The sequence below is a fragment of the Piliocolobus tephrosceles genome, chromosome 8, assembly GCF_002776525.5.
Source record: "Piliocolobus tephrosceles isolate RC106 chromosome 8, ASM277652v3, whole genome shotgun sequence".
Classification (NCBI taxonomy): Eukaryota; Metazoa; Chordata; class Mammalia; order Primates; family Cercopithecidae; genus Piliocolobus; species Piliocolobus tephrosceles.
In genome coordinates, this window is record NC_045441.1 from 94210969 (window position 1) to 94235086 (window position 24118).

At 37.2% G+C, this 24118-nt stretch overlaps 1 protein-coding gene across 1 annotated transcript in view; it reads left to right on the plus strand.

Annotated features, from left to right (window-relative positions):
* MAGI2 (membrane associated guanylate kinase, WW and PDZ domain containing 2) overlaps window positions 1-24118 on the plus strand; it is a 1516313-nt gene that overhangs the window by 1252625 nt on the left and 239570 nt on the right. Inside the window, exon 10 of the mRNA XM_026448702.1 lies at window positions 8736-9374. Within this exon, the coding sequence (XP_026304487.1) occupies window positions 8736-9374 (639 nt within the window). The remainder of the gene's footprint in view (window positions 1-8735; window positions 9375-24118) is intronic.

Genomic DNA, 24118 nt, shown 5'->3' on the forward strand with positions numbered 1-24118 from the left:
CCAATACAGGAGCACCCAGATTCATAAAGCAAGTCCTTAGAGACTTACAAAGAGACTTAGACTCCCATACAATAATAATGGGAGACTTCAACACTCCACTGTCAACATTAGACAGATCAACGAGACAGAAAGTTAACAAGGATATCCAGGAATTGAACTCATCTCTGCACCAAGTGGACCTAATAGACATCTATAGAACTCTCCACCCCAAATCAACAGAATATACATTCTTCTCAGCACCACATCGCACTTATTCCAAAATTGACCACATAATTGGAAGTAAAGCACTCCTCAGCAAATGTACAAGAACAGAAATTATAACAAACTGTCTCTCAGACCACAGTGCAATCAAACTAGAACTCACGACTAAGAAACTCAATCAAAACCGCTCAACTACATGGAAACTGAACAACTTGCTCCTGAATGACTACTGGGTACATAACGAAATGAAGGCAGAAATAAAGATGTTCTTTGAAACCAATGAGAACAAAGATACAACATACCAGAATCTCTGGGACACATTTAAAGCAGTGTGTAGAGGGAAATTTATAGCACTAAATGCCCATAAGAGAAAGCAGGAAAGATCTAAAATTGACATCCTAACATCACAATTAAAAGAACTAGAGAAGCAAGAGCAAACACATTCAAAAGCTAGCAGAAGGCAAGAAATAACTAAGATCAGAGCAGAACTGAAGGAGATAGAGACACAAAAAACCCTCCAAAACAATCAATGAATCCAGGAGTTGGTTTTTTGAAAAGATCAACAAAATTGATAGACCGCTAGCAAGACTAATAAAGAAGAAAAGAGAGAAGAATCAAATAGACACAACAAAAAATGATAAAGAGAATATCACCACTGACCCCACAGAAATACAAACTACCATCAGAGAATACTATAAACACCTCTGTGCAAATAAACTAGGAAACCTAGAAGAAATGGATAATTTCCTGGACACTTACACTCTCCCAAGACTAAACCAGGAAGAAGTTGAATCCCTGAATAGACCAATAGCAGACTCTGAAATTGAGGCAATAATTTATAGCCTACCAACCAAAAAAAGTGCAGGACCAGACAGATTCACAGCCGAATTCTACCAGAGGTACAAGAAGTTGGTACCATTTCTTCTGAAACTATTCTAATTAATAGAAAAAGAGGGAATCCTCCCTAACTCATTTTACGAGGCCAACATCATCCTGATACCAAAGCCTGACAGAGATACAACAAAATAAGAGAATTTTAGACCAATATCCCTGATGAACATCGATGCAATAATCCTCAATAAAATACTGGCAAACTGAATCCAGCAGCATATCAAAAAGCTTATCCACCATGATCGAGTGGGCTTCATCCCTGGGATGCAAGACTGGTTCAACATACGCAAATCAATAAACGTAATCCAGCATATAAACAGAACCAAAGACAAAAACCACATGTTTATCTCAATAGATGCAGAAAAGACCTTTGACAAAATTCAACAGCCCTTCATGCAAAAAACTCTCAATAAATTCAGTATTGATGGAACATATCTCAAAATAATAAGAGCTATTTATGACAAACCCACATCCAATATCATACTGAATGGGCAAAAACTGGAAGCATTTCCTTTGAAAACTGGCACAAGACAGGGATGCCCTCTCTCACCACTCCTGTTCAACATAGTGTTGGAAGTTCTGGCCAGGGCAATCAGGCAAGAGAAAGAAATCAAGGGTATTCAGTTAGGAAAAGAAGAAGTCAAATTGTCCCTGTTTGCAGATGATATGATTGTATATTTAGCAAACCCCATCATCTCAGCCCAAAATCTCCTTAAGGTGATAAGCAACTTCAGCAAAGTCTCAGGATACAAAATTAATGTGCAAAAATCACAAGCATTCTTATACACCAGTAACAAACAGAGAGCCAAATCATGAGTGAACTCCCATTCACAATAGCTTCAAAGAGAATAAAATACCTAGGAATCCAACTTACAAGGGATGTAAAGGAACTCTTCAAGGAGAACTATAAACCACTGCTCAGTGAAATAAAAGAGGACACAAACAAATGGAAGAACATACCATGCTCATGGATAGGAAGAATCAATATTGTAAAAATGGCCATACTGCCCAAGGTAATTTATAGATTCAATGCCATCCCCATTAAGCTACCAATGACTTTCTTCCCAGAATTGGAAAAAACTGCTCTAAAATTCATATGGAACCAAAAAAGACCCAGCATTGCCAAGACAATCCTAAGCCAAAAGAACAAAGCTGGAGGCATCACGTTACCTGACTTCAAACTATACTATAAGGCTACCGTAACCAAAACAGCATGGTACTGGTACCAAAACAAAGATATAGACCAATGGAACAGAACAGAGTCCTCAGAAATAATACCACACATCTACAGCCATCTGATCTTTGATAAACCTGACAAAAGCAAGAAATGGAGAAAGGATTCCCTATTTAATAAATGGTGCTGGGAAAATTGGCTAGCCATAAGTAGAAAGCTGAAACTGGATCCTTTCCTTACTCCTTATACGAAGACTAATTCAAGATGGATTAGAGACTTAAATGTTAGACCTAAAACCATAAAAATCCTAGAAGAAAACCTAGGTGATACCATTCAGGACATAGGCATGGGCAAGGACTTCATGTCTAAAACACCAAAAGCAATGGCAACAAAAGCCAAAATTGACAACTGAGATCTAATTAAACTAAAGAGCTTCTGCACAGCAAAAGAAACTACCATCAGAGTGACCAGGCAACCTACAAAATGGGAGAAAATGTTTGCAATCTACTCATCTAACAAAGGGCTAATATCCAGAACCTATAAAGAACTCAATCAAATTTACAAGAAAAAAACAACCCCATCAAAAAGTGGGCAAAGTATATGAACAGACACTTCTCAAAAGAAGACATTCATATAGCCAACAGACACATGAAAAAATGCTCATCATCACTCACCATCAGAGAAATGCAAATCAAAACCACAATGAGATACCATCTCACACCAGTTAGAATGGCAGTCATTAAAAAGTCAGGAAATAACAGCTGCTGGAGAGGATGTGGAGAAACAGGAACACTTTTACACTGTTGGTGGGACTATAAACTAGATCAACCACTGTGGAAGACAGTGTGGCGATTCCTCAAGGATCTAGAACTAGAAATACCATTTGAACCCAGCCACCCCATTACTGGGGATATACCCAAAGGATTATAAGTCATGCTGCTGTAAAGACACATGCACACATATGTTTATTGCGGCACTATTCACAGTAGCAAAGACTTGGAATCAACCCAAATGTCCATCAGTGATAGACTGGATTAAGAAAATGTGGCACATATACGCCATGGAATACTATGCAGCCATAAAACAGGATGAGTTCGTGTCCTTTGTAGGGACATGGATGCAGCTGGAAACCATCATTCTGAGCAAATTATCACAAGAACAGAAAACCAAATACTGCATGTTCTCACTCATAGGTGGGAACTGAACAATGAGATCACTTGGACACAGAAAGAGGATCATCACACACCAGGGCCTATTGTGGGGAGGGGACAGGGGGGAGGGATAGCATTAGGAGATACACCTAATGTAAATGATGAGTTAATGGGTGCAGCACACCAACATGGCACATGTATACATATGTAACAAACCTGCACGTTGTGCACATGCACCCTAGAACTTAAAGTATAATAAAAAAAAAAAAATCTGGGTAACTTGGCAGAAACAGAAGTTAGAAACACTAAACTGGAGGTAGTACATTTGGCTATGAAATTTTTTCTGGTTTCCTCTGACTAAATCTTTCCATCCTTTATTCAGTGAGAATCTATCCTAAATACCTGAAGAATTCTCAACATAGTAACGATGCTCTGTATATAGTACAGAGAAATCTTGGAACGGGTAGAACTCCCACAAAGGAACAAAGTCTGAGATGCATTTGCAAGCCTCAGACATGAGATAGGAGCAATGTCAGGAGGAGTGATGGAAGATACCTTTGAAGACGTGAGGAAGGAAATGAATTAGTAGGCATGAATTCATACATAGAAAGGATGTGCACTTGAGGGTAAAGGGATAGCAGAATTTAACTAGAGGCAAGTAACAATTTGTAAGTTGTGAGTAGTGAAGATACCAGCTTCACAAGAATAACTTATTGGGTGATGAAGACAAAGATAAGTTGGAAAGACTTAAACAGTTGATCAAGAGATCAAGTAGTTTGAACTTAATACAGTAGACTGTAAGATGAGAATTGACTAGGAAGTAAATTAGTGTGGTCCAAGGTGGTGTTTAAGGAAGGCAGAGAGGGAGTGGTAAGTGAGAGATGTTGGAAAGGAAGATTCTGTAGGCCACAGTGACTCAAAGAATGCGGGGGTAGAGGAAAGAGGTATAAAAATAACTAATTAAAGCAATGCTTTATGTAGAGTGCCCTATTTTATCCAAAATGATGATGTATCCTATTCTGTATTTTGATTCCCATGACTAAGAAAGAAAAAATTATCTTAGAACATTTTTTCATACAGGACAGCAGTTTTAAAGCTCCTGCTTCAACAAACTCACTCTACCTCACTTGCACTTTGAAATTCCATAAATGGCATTCAGGATGTTATGAGACCAGACCTGTGGGACACCTAACTCATCACTCACTCTCAATCTGACCAACAGGCCTAAAACTAACCTAAATATGGCCTGAAGTGAATGACCATTTAGGAAACAAAGTAAACTTTCCAGCAATATAGTAATGAAAATATATGCCTAGCTTTCAAAAGAAATCTATCTTCTTATTTTTATGGAGAAAAAATTTGATAAAATTATAAGTATTTTCACAAGGATGATCTCATTTTCACAGTAGCTCTGCAAAAGAGGAAATGGAGGAGATATTTTTAGTCCCATTTTATAAAAGAAGAAATTGAGAGATGGGGAGATCAAGTGTCTCTTCCAATTCTCCCTCTCAAGTAGGCCAACAGGTTAGGGCCAGAGCCAGTCTTCCTGATGACGTCCCTTTCTATGCTCTTAAACCCAATCTGTCTGAGGACTTGGCATGGCACTGTCAGATGACATATACCAAGTGTCTTATATTTTTATTTCACCACATGTAAATGACATTTATACAGCACAGTCTATAAGTATTCTACCCAATAAATTCTATCTGAACAAGTAAATGTTTGCTGACATCCCCATCTACAAGAGTTTTGGCCATGACTTATTATCTAGACATCTATATATTTTTTTTAAAGTTGGCAGTTGCGTACTGTCAAGTTGTTATATAGTTTTGTCCTGTGATAACTGGTCACTCATCTTTTACATTCAGAAATCTTCTATCTTCATAAAGATATTGTTTCAGGGTTCTTTCTCACTTGCCTGATGACTTGAAAAATTGCTGTGAGTGGAAAATACCCATAAATTGTAAAAGGCAGTCTAAGAAACACAAATAGTTCTCACTCCGTTTCTAAATAGCAAGATCACATTAAAACTCAAAAATAGATAACATTAATCACTATAATTCAAACAACTAGTCTTTAGACCTGGCAGGGAACCTTGAGAGCTTTCAACATGACCCTTAGTTCTTTTCTCCTATGAATTTCTGGCAGAGCAGAGGGAAGGAGAGAGCACGCATGGAGACTGGGGAGTCTGTTAACAATGATTAAAGTTTGGGAGAGCCTTAGAGGAAGTGGCATTTATTCCCTTTCTCACTTTTACTTGGCCATTCAGAAACCCATCATTTCCACAATCATCTTTGACTGTAACTGTTGTGGGAATATCTTGGTAGGACTGTCCTGATTTTATGGAAGAACATAAGGAAGGACAAATAGTAATTACTGAAATAGCAATCATCTTTTGCATAACAATTTATAGCTTAGAAACCGTTTCACCTGTATGATCTCATGCGTTGTCTCCCATAGAACAATAAGCTGCTGTTACTATTGCTCATCATTACTTCTAAAGAATCTGAGTCGCAGAGGATTGAAGCCAGTTTGGGAAAGTTATACAGCTAATAAGTGATGAAACTAGAACTCAGACCAAAGTCTTTGGACCTCATATCCCATGTGATCTCTACTATACCTTACAGCCTCCTAAACCTAAGGAGAACGTTGGAGCAAGAATGAAAGTAGACATCAAAAATAGTCAATGAGTTTAAAAAAAAAAAAACCTTACTGAATAGGAAGATTGAGGAAATTAGGCATACCTAAGAGGAAATCCAAAAGGCCAATAAACATGAAAAGATGCTCCACCTCACTGGCAGTCTGGGAAATGCAAATCAAAACTATGATCACATCCATTAGATTAGTAAAAATCAAGTCTGAGGATACCAAGTACTATGTCAGATGTAAAGCAATGAAAATTTCAACACACTACCGATGGGAGTGTCAGTCAATATGACCTCTTTTGTCAGCCATTTGCCATTATCTAACAAAGTTGAAGATGCACATGGTCTATGCCAGCACGGGGTTCATGGCAGAGTTATTTTCAATAGCCACAAATTTGTCATAACTCCAGTGTCCATTAACAAAAGAATGGATGAACATTATTAAGTAGTAATATAGCCATCAATAAATACTATATTATGATGAAAACTAATAAACTAGAGGCACAAGTATCAAAATAAATATCACAAACATTTTAAGAAAAGTTACAGAATATTAAAATATATACCGTTTACAAAAGGCTTAGAATATGTAAAAATACTTTCCAGGGATTATTATTTAGGGATTAGATACTATTTAGAGATATTATTTTTATGGACACCTAGATATGATATAAACTATAAAGTATATGTAAATAACAAACCTCAAGTAGGACAATGGTTACCTCGGAAAGGGCTGTAAAGGAAAGCAAGTTGGGGGAGAGGTGCTAGCCACGGGGGATTCAACTAAAACGAGCAATGTTCCAGTCATTAAGTTGGATGTTAATATACAAGTATTTGTTGTTCTTTCAACATTTTAAATGTGGAAAATAATATAACATTAAAACTAAAAGAAACAGGAGGAGAAAAAAATAGTCTGTCTGAATTAGACACTTCTCTGGGATACTGAGATGAACAGAACCAATTAAAAACGATGCCCAAAGCATCCCCAGCTGCCACAGGCTGGTGAGGAATTATAATAGCAGTGAGGAAATGTCCACTCCAATTCAGTTCTGAGCCATGGAACCACCTTCCAGCCTCCACATCAGTACCCTCCCTGATAGACATTATGGAAAAGTGAAGTTTCATCTGACCAATCACATAGGTTGTGACATTTTCTAGAGGCAGACCTCATCTGGATCCCTGAAAATGTCTGCTTGGCCTTTCTGTCAATTTCGGAAGAGGGACTGTTAATTAAGACAATGCTGTTAGTTGTTTTATTCATTTTATGTTATACACCTACAAAAGACCAGAAAAGTAGTCAACTCTAAAAGTTCAACTCTGTTTTTCATTTTGGATGTTTGCAAGCTTGCCGGGCAAGGATGTCTCAGAATGAAATCCCTAGCCATTTGCACCTCCCATTCCAGAATTATTCTGATAAACTGATGTGTTCTGAGTTGTTTAGTTGACAATCTGTGAAAACATGTCTTTTCATCCCTAATATACTCCTCAGCATAGTCAGGCACAATCTCAATTTGCAAGTTCAATTTTCAAGTATTATGGTTTGTGAAGATAAAAATAACAATCCATGATAAAATAGTTCTCCAAAAATAAAATTGTTATTCATACATAATTGAAAATTTTTTAAAACATTTATCTCAAACAGCCATGATTTTCTGCATTTTAAGCAGGAAATAATATTTCTCTGAACATATTTTATAATGAATAATTTGCATTCAAGGCATTTCTAATCTAAAGTTAGCCTCTAACCAGTAGACCTCTGAAAATCTGTGATAGTTCACTGGGGAGAAAGGACAAGTGCCTTTATTGAAAATGATCCGCAGAAATATTAGTTTATCTAAGATCAGAGGATGAACTATGGCAGCTTTCTGTTTGAAACCAAGGGTCCCAAATCTCTTCCATCCTACTTTAACAACAATCATATTAATAATAGTCCACATTTATTGAGCACTGTGTGTCACACACTATGCCAAGTACTTTTCCTACATTATGTCATTTCATTCTCACAACTTTACAAATGAGGAACTGTGGCTCAAAGCAGGTAACTTGGTCAATATCGGGTATCTGTTAAATAGTTGAGCCAAGATGTCAACCCAGCTCCCTAATCCAAAACCTGCACTCTTGACCTTTGCTTGCATATACATGGAAGCTTTGTAATTACCTGCTATAGATGGAAAAAAATAAATGGGCAAATTTTTTCTCTTCCATAAAAGAGAAAAAAGGCAATTGACTTATTAAACTTATATAAAAAAAAAAAGGTAGGGCTTTCTTTTTCATCTAAAACTCATGACCACTACTTCTCAATAGTTTGAAAATTCTATTAACTGAATTACACCAAAGATGGAAAATAAGATGAAAAAGAAGCATAGAGAATGTGCTTCTTCAAGGTACAAATTCTTCTAACCTTTTCTCTCAGAGCCTTTCTTTCTGAATATGAAGTTGTTTCTGAACTTCAAGAATAACCAAGTAGCTTTTTTTCAGCATTTGATCATTATATTTGTTGGCAGTCCTGTTGTAACCTTCAGTCACCTACAGTGATTTTAAGTATATTCTAATTGATTTTCTCACTGCTTGCTGAGAAACAGCACCTCTCACTAGTCTCATAAATAATTCCATTTCTCTATGTCAATGTTAATTGAACTTACCTCATGTTGTCAATCTCTTTTTTTCTTACAGGTGATGTCATTGTCTATATTAATGAAGTTTGTGTCCTTGGACACACTCATGCAGATGTTGTCAAACTTTTCCAGTCTGTTCCTATTGGTCAGAGTGTCAACCTGGTGTTGTGTCGTGGCTACCCTTTGCCCTTTGATCCTGAAGACCCTGCTAACAGCATGGTGCCACCCCTTGCAATAATGGAGAGGCCACCTCCAGTGATGGTCAATGGAAGACACAACTATGAAACATATTTGGAATACATTTCTCGGACCTCACAGTCAGTTCCAGATATAACAGATCGGCCGCCTCATTCTTTGCACTCCATTCCAGCTGATGGTCAGCTAGATGGCACATATCCACCACCCGTCCATGATGACAATGTGTCTATGGCTTCATCTGGAGCCACCCAAGCTGAACTTATGACCTTAACCATTGTGAAAGGTGCCCAGGGCTTTGGCTTCACTATTGCCGACAGTCCTACAGGACAGCGAGTGAAACAAATACTTGACATTCAGGGATGCCCTGGCCTGTGTGAAGGTGACCTCATTGTTGAGATCAACCAGCAGAATGTACAGAACCTGAGCCATACAGAAGTAGTGGATATACTTAAGGACTGTCCCATTGGAAGCGAAACTTCTTTGATTATCCATCGAGGAGGTAAGACAAACACTGGCTCAGCAATAAAATATATGGGTAAAATAGTAGGATCCTTTAATAATATTGTTAAAATGGAGATTTCCTTGGAGTTGAATGAAATTATACTTTAAAAAATAAAGCTTAAAGAGTAAGAGAGAAAAATACGAATTAAAGGAAGCTGTGTTTTTGAATTCTGAGAATATGTCTTTTTCTATTTTGTATTAAACACAATAATAGTTCATTCAGTCTTACGAACATATTGATAGAAAGTTGGAGGGTAAAGATTAAATCTCCAAGTATGAATGTATTCTGTTTCAAAAGTTCGTTCATGTATCAGTCATGGAGAACTCAAACTGGTTTCCCATTGATTTAATTAAGAAACCTGCTTTTACAATGGAAGCAATGCTTTGAATCGTGCTTAGGTTTCCAGGCTAGCAGGTGGAAGCTGGTTCAACCTCTCCCAAGCCCAAGCACGGTCTTGACAATACTCAGAAGGACCATGAACTGTGAGAGCTCTGGGAGCTGTGCTGCTGTCGAAAAATCTTTTCAAAGTTTGGAATGATGTTGTTCAGGACACTTCTGCTACTGCAGAGACTGCTCTAGAAACTATTACCCATAGTACCTCCCATGATCTGAGAAGAAATTTACAGAACAGGGTGAGGGCTGAAGTTCTGGGCTCAGTGTCGTGGGCAGAGTATGGAAATAGGAACAGGGCCAAGTGTGGTAGAAGCTCTGAGCCCTGAATGTTTCTTCCCCTCTGCCTTCTCTGTGAGGAAGGGAATGGGGTAAAGCACAGGGCCCCTTCTCCACATCTCTTCTGCTTTGCTCTGGATGACCAGTGAACCTGGAGAGAAAAGGGAAGGAAGGGGCCATAGATAAAGAGGATACTATCTCGAAAAAAGAGTGTAAAGGAAAAGGATCAGGCTGAGCCCTGGCTTTCCTATTTGCCAATTTGTGGACTTAGGACACTGAAAGTCAATGAGCCTCAGCCATGTCATCTGTTGCAAAGGGATACTACTACTACCTAACCCAATGGTAGTGTTGTAGCCCAACATCTGCTCACTAAATGTCTGGCGACTCTAAATTAATACCGAAGCTTCAGCATGGATGGGTCAAAAGGAACAGGACAATGAGGAACTCATGCATGAAGGACACACATGTGACCAACATGTGGTTGCCTATTTAAAGCACTCAAAACAGCCTGAAACTGTCAGTTTGAAAAGCAAGCGAAGGCAGTCAAAGCTGAAAGAAAGTAGCACCTTTTATGATTTATTTGGCCCTCTCTGCAGGTGTTTTTCCTTCAAGGAAGTATTACATTGTTGATTCCTTGTCTGGAAACGGACAGCAAACACCAGGCATTTGGGAGCTGCACTCTATAAAGTCTTAGGTTCCTGTACTAAAAGGGAAATTCATATGATAGCAAAACAATCCTAAATGTGACCTTCTCAAGGCATTGTTACAAAATAGCAGTTGAATTCTGATAATTAAATGTTGGCAGGGTATTTTAATTTCTTGCATTGTTTAAGATTAAACATTCCTAATTAAACAGTCATATCTTCATAGTGTCCAATTGAAAATCAAATATTTGGAACAAGTTCTTGATATTAAAGGATATCACAAAATCACTGTGCAGTCTCTACTGTATGATTCATAGAAACAAATTTGGACACATTTTTTATGTACAGCTTCTTCTAAAAGCATGACATAGCAGAAAAAAAGGTACTTTGAAATCCCTAATTTACATTATGGTAATTTGTACTTTTCTGAAAACATGTATTGTATGCCTGCTATCAGCTAGGCTACCCTATTCTCATTTTTCCTTTGCCCCCCATTTACTCCACAAGTAATCAAAGTGGTCTTTGCATTTGCGTTGCGTTTGGGGATGAGGGACTTGCTTTTTGTTTTTTGCCTAGCATAGCGAAATGCAGTATGCTGTGATGCTTAAGGTACTTCTAGTCAAAAACCTCTTGAGTTTACCCTGATTCCCACAATTTTCACTCATCTCTCTGAAATTAATAGGAACTAGCACCATGCTTAGGTGGTGAAATTCACTTTATGTTATTATGGGCTACTCAGAAGTACCTATGACCTCACTGAGATAAGCAGACTCCAGAGCTGAGTTGCAGGCCTGGATCCTTATATCAGGACTATGGGTGGTCGGCTGTTTTTAATTATTTACTAGAGTTTTAATTTATAAAGTAATAATGTACATGGTTTAACTTTTTTAAAGCAAATAATGTCAACAAGTATAAAATGAAAGTAATTTTCTGTCCTATCCCAGACTTTCAGTCCTTTCTCCCTGAGGCAAATATATTGTATGTATAGTCACAGAAAGTTTATGGTCTACCAGCACATGTGTGAATATATATAGTAAGTTTAATGTAGATGGGATACATGTGTTACTTTAAAATACCTTAGTTATTTGGTATTTGTTTTACATACACCATGTGGTATAATTTACATACCACAACACTCACCAGTATAAGTGTATGCTCAGTAAGTTGCTAAAATGATATAGTCGTGCAACAATCATCATAATCCTTAGAACATCCATCATCCAGAGTTCCCCCAAACCCCAGGTAACCACTAATATGCTTTCTGAATAGTTTTGTCTTTCCATAAGTTTTCATAAATGGAATCATACAGTATGTAATATTTTACTTAGCTTAATGCTGGTGAGAGTTACCTGTGTCGGTGCAGGTTTAAGTGGTTTGTTTCTTTTATGGCTGCATAGTATTCCATTGTATAGATGCACTCCCATTTTCGTGTCCATTCATTAGTGTATGGACATTTGAGTTGTTTTCGTTTTTTGACGTTTATGAATCATGTTGTTATGAACATTTGGATACACGTTTGTGTGTGCTTATGTTTTCATTTTCTTGGGTAGATACCTAGGAGTGGTATTGCTCAACTGTAAGAAGAATATATATTTAAATTGTTAAGAAATAGAACGGTTTCCAAAACAGCTGTTGTACAAGTTTCCAATTGCTGCCCATTGTTGCCCACATTTGATATAATCAGTCTTTATTATTGTTATTCTAATGAGCATGTAGTGACATCTTTATGTGGTTTTAATGTACATTTCTCTAATCCTTTTACATGTTTGCCATGTTTTCATGTGTTTATTAGCATTCCTATATCTTCAGTAGCACGTCTGTTCAAATAATTTGCCTATATTGTGCTGTCCTTTTAAGTTTTATTAAGTTATAAAAGTTCTTCCTTTATAAGCTATGTGATTTGCAGGTATTTTCTGTCTAAGGCTTGTCTTTTCATTTTCTTAGTGGTGCCTTTGAGGCACACAAGTGCTTCTGTTAAAATCCAATTTATCAATTTTTTTCTTTTTTTTTGAGACGGAGTCTTGCTCTGTTGCCCAGGCTGGAGTGCAGTGGTGTGATCTTGGCTCACTGCAAGCTCTGCCTCCTGAGTTCAAGTGACTCTTCTGCCCCAGCTTCCTGAGTAGCTGGGATTACAGGTGCATGCCACCATGCCTGGCTACCTTTTTGTATTTTTGGTAGAGACAGGGTTTCACCATGTTGGCAGGGATGGTCTCAATATCCTGACCTACCTCGTGATCCACCTGCCTCAGCCTCTTAAAGTGCTGGGATTACAGGCGTGCACCACCGTGCCTGGCCCAAGTGTTTTTTTTCTTGTATGGATCCTTCTTTTGGTGTTATATCTAAGAAATCTGCCTGACCCAAGATTTCTTGTGTTTTCTTCTAAAAATTGTAAACTTTTAGCTCATTTATTTAGGTCTATAAACAATTTTAAGGTAATTTTTGTGTATACTGTGAATTAAGGGCCTAACTTCATTTTTTTTTGTTGTTGTTTTTTTGCTTATGTATATCCAACAATCACTCCAGCACCATTTGTTGAAAAAGCTATTTTTCATTGAATTCCCTTGACACTTTTGTCAAAAATGAATTAGCATAAATGTGGAGGTTTATTTCTAGATGCCCTATTCCATTCCATTGATCTGTTTGTCTATTCTTGTGCTAATACCATGCTCTCTATGTTACTTTAGCTTTCTATTAAGTCTTGAAACCAGAGGTGTTAGTCCTCCAACTTTTTCTCCTTTTTCAAAATAATTTGGCTATTCTAGGTCCTTGGCATTTCCATAGACATTCTAGTATTGGATTGTATTTTCAGTTTTTTGTTTTTGTTTTTTTAACAGACAGGGTCTCACTCTGTTGTCTAAGCTACAGTACAGTGGTGCAATCATAGCTCACTGCTGCCTCAAACTCCTGGGCTCAAGTGATCCTTCACCTCAGCCTTTCCAGTAGGTAGGACTACAGGCACATGCCACTGTACCTGGCTTTTTAAATGTTCTTTTAGTGATGAAGTCTCACTGTGTTTCCCAGGGGTGTCTAGAGCTCCTGGGCTCAAGCAGTCCTCCTGCCTCTACCTCCCAAAGAGCTGGGATTACAGGAATGAGTCACTGTGCCTGGCCTAGGATTGCCTTTTTAATTATTTTGTTACATAAAAGGCCTGCTGAGATTTGGGTGTTACATTGAATCTATAGAACTATTTGTGGAAAATTGCCAACACTGAACCTTTTAATTCATAAAGGTAGTGTATCTCTTCACTTATTTGGATCTTTAATTTCTCTCAGTAATAGTTTGTAGTTTTCAATGTACAGGTCTTATACTTTTGTTCATTTTATTTCTAGCTATTTTATTCTTGTTGATGTTATTGTCAATGAAATTGTTTTATGTCTTTTCAGGTTGTTTATTGCTAATATATAGAAATACATTTGTTTTTCATTTTTGATTTTGTACACTGCAATTTTATTAAACTGACTTTTTAAGTCTGGAGGTTTTTTTGTAGACTCCATATTTTCTATGTAGTTATTATACCATCTGGTAATAAAGACAGTTTTACTTCTTCCTTTCCAATTTGTATGCCTTTGACTTCTTTTCTTTGCATTATTGCAGTTGCTTGAACTTCTCAGAATGATATTGAGTACAAGAGAGGTGAGCAGACATCCTTACCTTGTCACCAATTTTAGAAAGAAAATGTTAGTCTTGCATCATTACATCTGATTTTAGGGCAGGATTTTTATATGCCCTTCATCAGGTTGAGAAAGTTGTCTTCTATTCTTGGTTTGCTGGAAATTTAAATAATCCATGGGTCTTTGTTTTTATCGAATATTTTTGCTGCAGTTACTGGGATGATCCTGTAGTTTTTGTCCTTTATTAATATGGTATATTATATAACATGATTTTTAGATATTGAACTAATTTAACATTCCTGGGATAACAACCCTACTTGATCATGGTATATAACTTTGTGTATGTTGCTGAATTTCATTTGCTCATATTTTGTTAAGGATTTTTTAACCTGTTTCGGGGAAGATTTTTCTGTTTTCTTTTCTTGTGATGTATTTCTCTGGCTTTGATGTCAGGATAATAGCGGCTTCATAAAATGAGTAGGAAAGTGTTCCCTCTCCCTCTATTTTCTGAAAGAGTTTGTGTAGAGTTGATATTATTTCTTCTTTAAAAGTCTGATAGAATTCACCAGTGAAGTCATCTGGTCTGAGCTTTTATTTGTAGGAAGATTTTTAGTTGTCAATTCAATTTCTTTTCCTGATTTAATGTTTTCTTCTTAAATCAGTTTTGGTAATTTATGTACTTCTAGAAATTTTTACAATTCATCTAAGTTGTTGAATTAGCATAAAGTTTTTAATAAAATTTTATGTAATTCCTTTTTAAGAACCAACTTTTGAAATTGCTTATTTTCTGTTTTCCATTTCAACATTTTCCACTCTGGTAGTTATAGTTTTTTCTCTCCAACTTACTTCTTGTTTGATTTACTTTTCCTTTTCTGTCTTGAGTCAGAAGCTTAGAGGATTAATGATTCCATTTCTTTCTAAGAAAATCACTTACAGCTATAAATTTCACTCCAACTACTTCTTTAGCTAAATTCCATAAATTTTACTATGTTGTGTTTTCCTTTTTCACTCAGTCCAAGATATTTTATTTCCCTTGTAATTTCTTTTTTGACCTATAGGTTACTTAGGAAAGTGTTGATTCTTCCAACATTTGGAATTTCCCAAATCTTTTTCTATTGTTGATTTCTAATAATTTCATTGTTAAAGAAAACACGTTTTGTATTATTTTCATCCTGTTAAGTATATTACAGTTGTATATGTCCTAGTGCCTTAATATTCTTTTGGAGGGTTTTATATATTAGTTCAGAAATATATCTTGTTTTTAAAACTTAATCAGATTCCCACTAATGCTAATGGATATTGTTGTTGCTTTCAGGTTTTTTCTATTAGAAAAATGATGTATCTTTTTAATCTGTTTTTAATTGACACTTAATAATTGTACATATTTATGGGGTATATGATGTTTCAACACATGTATATGCTGTATAATCATCAAATCAGGGTAAGTAAATCCATCATCTCAAGAATTTATCATTTTTTTGTGGTGAAAACATTCAAAATCCTCTATCTACTTTGAAATATACGTTATTGGTAACTATAGTCAACCTAATGTGCAATAGAACACAGGAACTATTTTCTCCTAACAGTAACTTTGTGTCCTTTGCAGAACCTCCCCCAACCCCTCCTTCCCACTACCCTCCTCAGCCACTGCTATCCACTATTCTATTCTCTACTTTCATGACATGAACTTTTTAATATTCTGCATATAAGTGAGATCATTCAGTATTTGTCTTTCTGGACCTGGCATACTTAATGTAATGTCCTCCAGGTTTATTCATGTTGCTGCAAATGACAGGATTTCATTCTCTTTTATGGCTGAGTAGTATTTCATTGTGTAGATTTACAACATTTTCTTTAACCATTCATCCATTGATGGACACTTGGGTTGGTTCCATATCTTGGCTATTGCAAATATATAGTGCTTCAGTAAATATAGAAGTGAAGATAACTCTGTGACATTCATTATATTTTCTTCAGATATATACCCAGTAGAATTACTGATCATGCAGTAGTTCTATTTTTAATATTTTAAGAAACCTCCATACTGTTTTCTATAATGGTTATACTAATGTACATTGCCATCAACATTGTGCAAAGGTTTCCTTTTCTCCACATCCTCACCAACACTTGCTATCTTTTGTCTTTTTGCTAATAGCTATCTTAACAGATTGAGTGATACCACACTGTGGTTTTGATTTATATTTCCCTGATAATTAGTGATGGAGAGCAGTTTTTCATGTAACTGTTAGCCATTCATATGTCTTTTGAGAAATGTCTATTCAGGTGTTTTGCACTTTTTTTTTATTTTTTTTATTTTTTAGCTGTTAAGCTGTTTAAGTTCCTTGTATATTTTGGATATTAACTTCTTGTCAGATGAATAGTTTGCAAATATTTTCTTCTATTTTGTAGGTTGTCTCCTCACTCTGTTGATTGTTCTTTTTCAGTATGGAATCTTTTTAATTGAATGTAATCTTATTTGTCTACTTTATTGAGGCATATCCAAAAAAACACTATCTAAGCCAATATCATGAAGTACCTCCCCACGGTTTTCCTATAATACTTTCATAGTTTTGGATCTTACATTTAAGTTTTTAATGCATTTTTATTTGATTTTTGTGAGAGATAGAAGTCTAGTTTTATTTCCAATTTTCTCAGCACCATTTATCAAGCTGTGCTTTCCCCAATGCATCTCTTTTATCTGATGTAAGTATAGCCACTCCTACTCTTTTGGTTACTGTTTGCCTGGAATATCTTATTCCATCCCTTTATTTTCAGCTTCTGTGTGTCCTTAAGGTTAATGTGAGGCTTTTGTAGGCAGCATATCATTGGATCTTGTTTTTTAAACTATTCAGCAAAACTGTCTTTGATTGGAAATTTCAATCCATTTACATTCAAAGTATTTATTGATAGATAAGGATTTATGACTGATGTTTTGTTAATGGTTCACAGTAGAGATGTGTATAATTTACAGAGCAACATAACATTATTGAATTACTCTGGATTTGATATATTTGCCCTTATCAGTGAATGTTGTACTTCCATATGTTTTCATTTCTACTTGAAGAACTCCCTTAAGCATTTGATATAAGGAAGCTGTAGGGGAATGACTTCCCCCAACTTTTGCTTGTTCAGGAAAGACTTTCAGCACTTTAAACATCATATCCTTCTTTCTTGGCCTCTGGGATTTCTGCTGAGACATCTGTTTGTAGCCTAATGGTAGTTCCTTTATATATGACTTGACATTTTTCTCATTGCTGCTTTTTAAATTCTTACTTTGTTTTTGACTTTTGACCATTAATTTGCCTCAGTGAGGATCTCTCTAGGTTGAGTCTGTTTGGGAACCCGTTAGCTTCATGAATCTGAATGTTCGTATCTCTTCCAAGACTTGGGAAGTTTTCACCTATTATTTTATAATTACAGGTAAGCTTTCTGTTCCTGTCTTTGTCACTTCTTTTCCTGAAACTCTCATAATGCAAATGTTTTCTCGTTTAATGGTATCCCAGAACTCCCATAGGCTGTTTTCACTTTTTTATTGTTTTGGGGTTTTGTTTTTGTTGTTTTCCCCTCTTATTGGGTAATTTCAAAAGACTTATCTTCAAGTTCAGAGATTCTTTCTTCTGCTTAATCTAGTCTGCTGCTGAAGCTCTATATAGTATGTTTATAATTTCTTTCATTAAATTCTTCAGCTCCAAGATTTCTATTGGTTCTTTTTTAGATATCCATCTCTTTGTTAAATTTCTCTTTGAGATCATGAACTGTTTCTCTGATTTTTTTTCAACTGTCTATCTGCATTCTCTTGTATCACACTGAGTTTATTAAAGACCATTATTTTTAATTCCTTTACAGACAATTTATAAATTTCCCTTTTTTTGGAGGTTGCAGAGAGTTATTGTGTTCCTTTGGTAGGGTCATATTTTCACCTCCAAATGAGTCTTACTATGCCAGCTGAAAAAGATGTAGTGGCTAGTTCCAAGTATATTCAGTGGTATAGTCTTTGTACAGATTCTTCAGCTGCAATCAACATTTGCAATGATGTCTCAGCAGCCTAGGCTATAGGAGTTTGTGGCAGCAGCAGTGGTAGCATAGATTGCCAGGGTTCTTGGTGGCAAGAGTTTTGAGACTGTCCTGATCATGTTTTCACCACAATGGGCAGACTTAGCTGAATGAATCCCTCTTGCTGGTGGGTTTGACATGGTCAATATGCAGCTGCAGCAGCACTGGGCTCCAGGATACAGGTGTCAGAGCAGCTGTGAACCTGATGTCCTGGGTTCAAGATCTTGCCAACCTATTGTAACAACTGGGTCTTGTGGTATAGGTTTACTCTGAGGCAGAGTTGGATAGAGATTACCCACAGAGCCAGGGTCTGTGACTCTGAGGCAACCTCCAGCAGCTTAGGCCCAGGGGACCAGATTATAGCTATGTCTCTGACCCTGAGGGCAGGACACAGCACTGGCCTGGCTCCAGGAAAAAAGGGATGCTATGGAGATTTGGCCCTGGTGAAGGGTTTGTCTCAGCAGCTCAGACTCTAAGGAGGTAGTTTGACTCCAGGGAAGCAAGGTACTAGTTGTTTAGCACGCGGGCCAGGGTGTCTCAGCCCAGCCAATGCTGTTTCTCTGGGATGCAGGGTTTCTATCAGCTCAGCCCAGCTTCACCAGGGCACTAATTCCTTTGGAGGCAATGTGCTGTTTCAGCTCAGTCCCAGGAGATGTGACTGCTCTGAGTGGCCAAGACATCATTTCCCAGGAGGCAGGGCACATCTTCTACTCAGGCACTGGTGGGACATGACTGCTGGACAGCCAAGGCACTGTTTCCCCAGGATGAAGGGTACTATTTCAGCTCAGGTATGGGGGAGCTGGGTGTAGCAGTTACTGGGAGGGGTAGATGAAGCTGCTTTGTCAATCCACTGTTTCCCTGGGAGGTAGCGCACAGCTTTATTTTGGGTCCTGATTGACAAGATGCAGCAACCACTGGGAAGGGTAGATAGAGTAGCCTGCAGCAGCTTGGCCTCACAGGGTAGGGTATGGTAGAAACTCCTCTCAGTGATGCTGAACCACTGAACAGGGGTGGCTCCGTGGTGGCTCAGCCCTTAGGCATGGAAGAGTGCCATGGTCACTCACCCCCAGAGCAGGACATACTCTAGCAGTAGTTCTGATTCCAAGATTGCAAAGCACAGAAGCCGTGTGGGTCAAAGGGGGCAAGGCACCATGTTGGCTCTTTTCTGGAGGGAGCACGGCTGTGTGGACTCCTGACACCTCCTTCGGCTGAGTTCAGTGTGTGTGAGGACTGCAGGAGTCCCCAGTGGTGAGGACTACAGGTGTCCAAGGTGTTAATGGGGGATGCTTACTTTTTCCTCACAGGGAGAGGTCCCTCCTGGTTCAGAGCTAAGCCCAGCTGGGAGGTGAGGTGGTGGAGGCCAGGGGCTTCCTTCCATTCTCTCTGGGGCCATCCTAGATTTCTGTGCTCTCCAAGGTTTCTGCTACTCCTTTGATGTACACTGGTGCTCTCCTTTAGTTATTTTCATCAAAATGTAGTGATTTATCCATTGTTTGGACTGTCTTGTGGGGTAGGGACAAGTACTAAGGGTTTCTAGTTGGCCATCTTGCCCCTTTCTTAGTTTCACAAAATACTTTTTGAATGCCCATGATGTGCTAGGCACTTTTTTGGCACTAGAGATAAAGCAATAAACAAAGCCAATCACATCCTTTTTCTCATGGAATTGGTATTATTAGAGACAAAAAAATAAATATCAACATAAATATGTCCTTAGTTTGCTTTTTACATTTATATGCCTACCCCCTGGAGTTTTATCCTTGAATATCAATCTTATGCCCAGCTCCCTTACTGAGTTATCTTACTGTTTCTCATAATTTTTTCAGTTCATTTCATTGTGTTTGGGGGCATACAATAACACCACCTACAAATAACAATCACTTTGCCTCCTCCTTTCTTATTTGCATACCTTTGATTTGTATTATATACATGTCACTGTTAGTAGTGAGGATTATGGAAATTTCTATCCATTTCCTGACTTAAATGGAAAGTCTCATTTTACACTCTTAAATACAATACTGGCCTTCCATTTAAGATTAATATTTGCCATGCTAAGGAAATACCTCTCAATTCCCATTTGATTCAGAATCTATATCAAAAATGGGTAATAAATTTTATCCAAAGCTTTTTTTTGGTATCTTTGGAGATGATTATTATTTTCTCCTTTGACTTATCACTATGATGAGTTGCATTAAGGGACTGATTAGCATTAAGCTATCCTTTCATTCCCGGAATAAACTATGTTCAATCATATTATGCTTATAATATGCTCCTAAATTCTATTTGTTTACATATAATTTTACATCAACTCTAAATGACATTGGCCTAAAATTTCCTTTTTGTTATATTTTTTAACATCAGATTTTAGTATTAAAGTTATACTGATGTCTTAAAAGCAATCAATACCCTTTCTCTGCTGAGAAATAATTTAATTATCTTCAAAGTTATCTATTCCTTGCAGATATAATATACATCGTTGCAAGTATCTAGTTCTGGTGTGTTGGTTTTGTTTTTTTGTTTTGTTTAGTTTGGTTTGGTGGGAGGAAGGGTACACCTTTAGAACTCTTCAATTTCTTCCATGGTAATTAATTTTTTTAGAGTTTCTGTCTTGCCGGGGTTCAGTTTTTACAATGCATGTTATCCTACAAATTATCTCTTTTATTCAGGTTTTCAAATGTATTTAAGTTGAATTAAAATCAAATATTCTCCATTTTCTTCTAGTTTCCACTTTACCTGAGGGAGTTATATTTTTTTCTTTTTTTTTTTTTAAATTTAAATAGAAATGAGGTCTTGCTATGTTGACCAGGCTGGTCTCAAACTCCTGGCCTCAAGCGATCTTCCCATCTTGGCCTCCAAAAGTGCTGCAATTCCAGGCGTGAGCTACCATGCCTGGCCCTTATTACTTATTAGTGCTTTTTCTTAAATAGGTTGGCTAATGGTTTTTCTATTTTAATGGCTTAGGAAACATACATACTAGTTTATTTACAAATAATTTATTGGCTGATGCCCAACCTAGTGTGGAACAGGGAATAATTACACTCTGCTCAAGGATACTGTTGTTTGATGTCTAGAATACGACAAACCCAGTGTGATTACCATAATCAAGCCTTATTGTATATTTTATTCATATCTATATTAAAATGCTAAGTCTTCTTAATTTGTGAACTTCCTGTTAATTGTAGTTGACCAGTTTTTGAAAACTCTTCTTCCTAGTTCTATAAAACATGATCCTCCAAAGTTTTCACTAAATCAGTATATTCTCTTCTTATGCTGACAATATATTAACTGGTATGGATAATACACATTTTTTTTACATTCAAAGAGAATTCAGAGTATTTAAGCGGTGTCATAGACTATATCAGAGCTTTGAGAGAAAAGCAGAAAATTAAGGACCCAGAGAATTGTGTTTTTGCATTAAAAATTTAAAAAGCCTATTATCAGAGAAAACCATTGTACTACAATTTTTAAACTGCACAAATAAAACATTACAGGTAAAGCTATAAGTATTAATATAGTAGTGCTAATATTTTCTAAAAAAAAATTCAGAAGTTTCTTTGAATTTACAGAAAAAATGTGCAAGTATAATACATATAACACCATATACTGTTTACCCACATTGCTATTAACATTTTTGCCCCATTTGTTTTATAAGAGTGTGTGTGTGTGTGTGTGTGTGTGTGTGTGTGTGTGTGTGTGTATGTGTGTGTATGTATCTGAACCATTTGAGGGTAGGTTGCTTATATCATGCTCCTTTACCCCCAAATATTTTAGAGGTTGTTTCATGTTGCTATTGTTTGGAGAAACATTTAAGCAGCTAGTTAGGTAATGCTATATAGTGGTATAAAAGACACTTTATATTTGTTTATTTATTTTGAGACAGGGTCTCACTCTTCTTTGGAATGCAGTGGCACAATCATAGCTCACTGCTGCCTTGACCTCCTGGGCACAAGTGATCCTCCCACCTCAGCCTTTCAAGTAGCTGAGACCACAGGCATATGGCACCATGCCTGGCTAATTTTTGTATTTTTTGTAACATTTCAACATGTTGTCCAGGTTGGTCTTGAACTCCTTAGCTCAAGCAGTTCACCTGCATCAGCCTCCCAATGTGCTGGGATTACAGGCATGAGCCACCACACCTGGCCGAAGATAAAGAATCACTTAGAATTTAAAAACCACCATGACCACAACAACAAAAGACTTAAGAAGTTATCAAAACAGATTTAAGCTACAAAAGAGAATAGTTATCACTAATAAAGGTCTAATATAGAAATGTTTCTGAGAGAGAAAATCACCAGGTATTTGAAAAGATTTGTATCCAAGGAGATTAGGAGAAAATCAAAGTGGATATTCCACATTCAATTATTATATAATCCCACTTTCCATTTGAAGTCAGCAGAGAAAAAGCATATATGACAGAGAAAACTAAGTCACAAATCCACAGCATGAGTTGTGAATGACATGGGATACTGGCTACTGTATTAACAAATATGCCATGAAGTCTTAGCGACTTAATAAAAGTTTATTTCTCACTCACAAAAGTTGCAGTGCATGTGTTCCTGTATGGCAGATCTCCTGGGCACCTCCCCTCCATGCAGTGGCTCAGGGAACCAGGCTTTCTTCTGTTGAAGATTCATGCCCTAGGACCTTAGCATCCCTCTCTGGGTCCTCTCTAACTAACTCACAGCTAAAATAAGACCAAAAGAGCAAAGTGTCATGCAAGAGGCTTTAGAAGCCAGCCCAGGAAGCAGTGTACATCACTTTCTGCCACAGTCAATTGGCCATAACTCAGTTCTAGTTCCCATTGGTCATAAGAGACTGGAAAAGGTAGTACATGTTCTTGTGTGCCTAGGAATTAAAAAATGGTTTGGGGTCAAACATGTGGTAGACACTCTGCCCTTGCTATTCCTTATGTGCTGTCTGTACCCTGACCTGCACATCAAGGATATATAACTACTGATCATGTCACATCATCATCAAGTGAAATCTTTTTTTTTTTTTTTTTTTTTTTTTTTTGAGACGGGGTCTCGCTCTGTCATCCAGGCTGGAGTGGAGTGCAGTGATGCGATCTCGGCTCACTGCAGCCTCCACCTCCTGGGTTCAAGTGATTCTCCTGCCTCTGCCTCCCGAGAAGCTGGAATTACAGGTACCACACCCTGCTGATTTTGTTTTTTATTACTACTAGAGACAGGGTTTCACCATGTTGGCCAGGCTGGTCTCGAACTTCTGACCTCAAGTGATTGACCTGCCTCAGACTCCCAAAGTGTAGGGATTACAGGTGTGAGCCACTGCACCTGGCCATGAAATCTTTTTTCTAACATGGTATAGTGATGTGATTTATTCTAGCTTTGTGAGGTATACTCAAGCCACTGGTATATGTATTAAAATTCACAAGGTAGCCTAACAGACTGAGAGTTGATAATTGACCCAAGTTCAGTGTGTCTATGCAAGGGGATGAGCAATTCCAGGGTCCCCCAAATGTGAGAAATCTGAGTATCAATGACGAGATACCCCATCCTAAGCATAGAAAATGTCATGCATTTTACAAGACATACACCAAATGGGAATATTGATCCACAAACAACACTTAGCATGAAAGAGACAGGATTCTGGGAATCTTGTAGAGTTATGGTCACACCATTTAGAAGTAGCAGAAACAGAACTCATACCTGAATCTTCTGACTGTAATTTTAGTGAGTTTTTATATTATGTCAGTTTCCCAAAATTGTATCTTTTTAAGAAAAGACTTTGATTTTGATGGCTTCTGCTT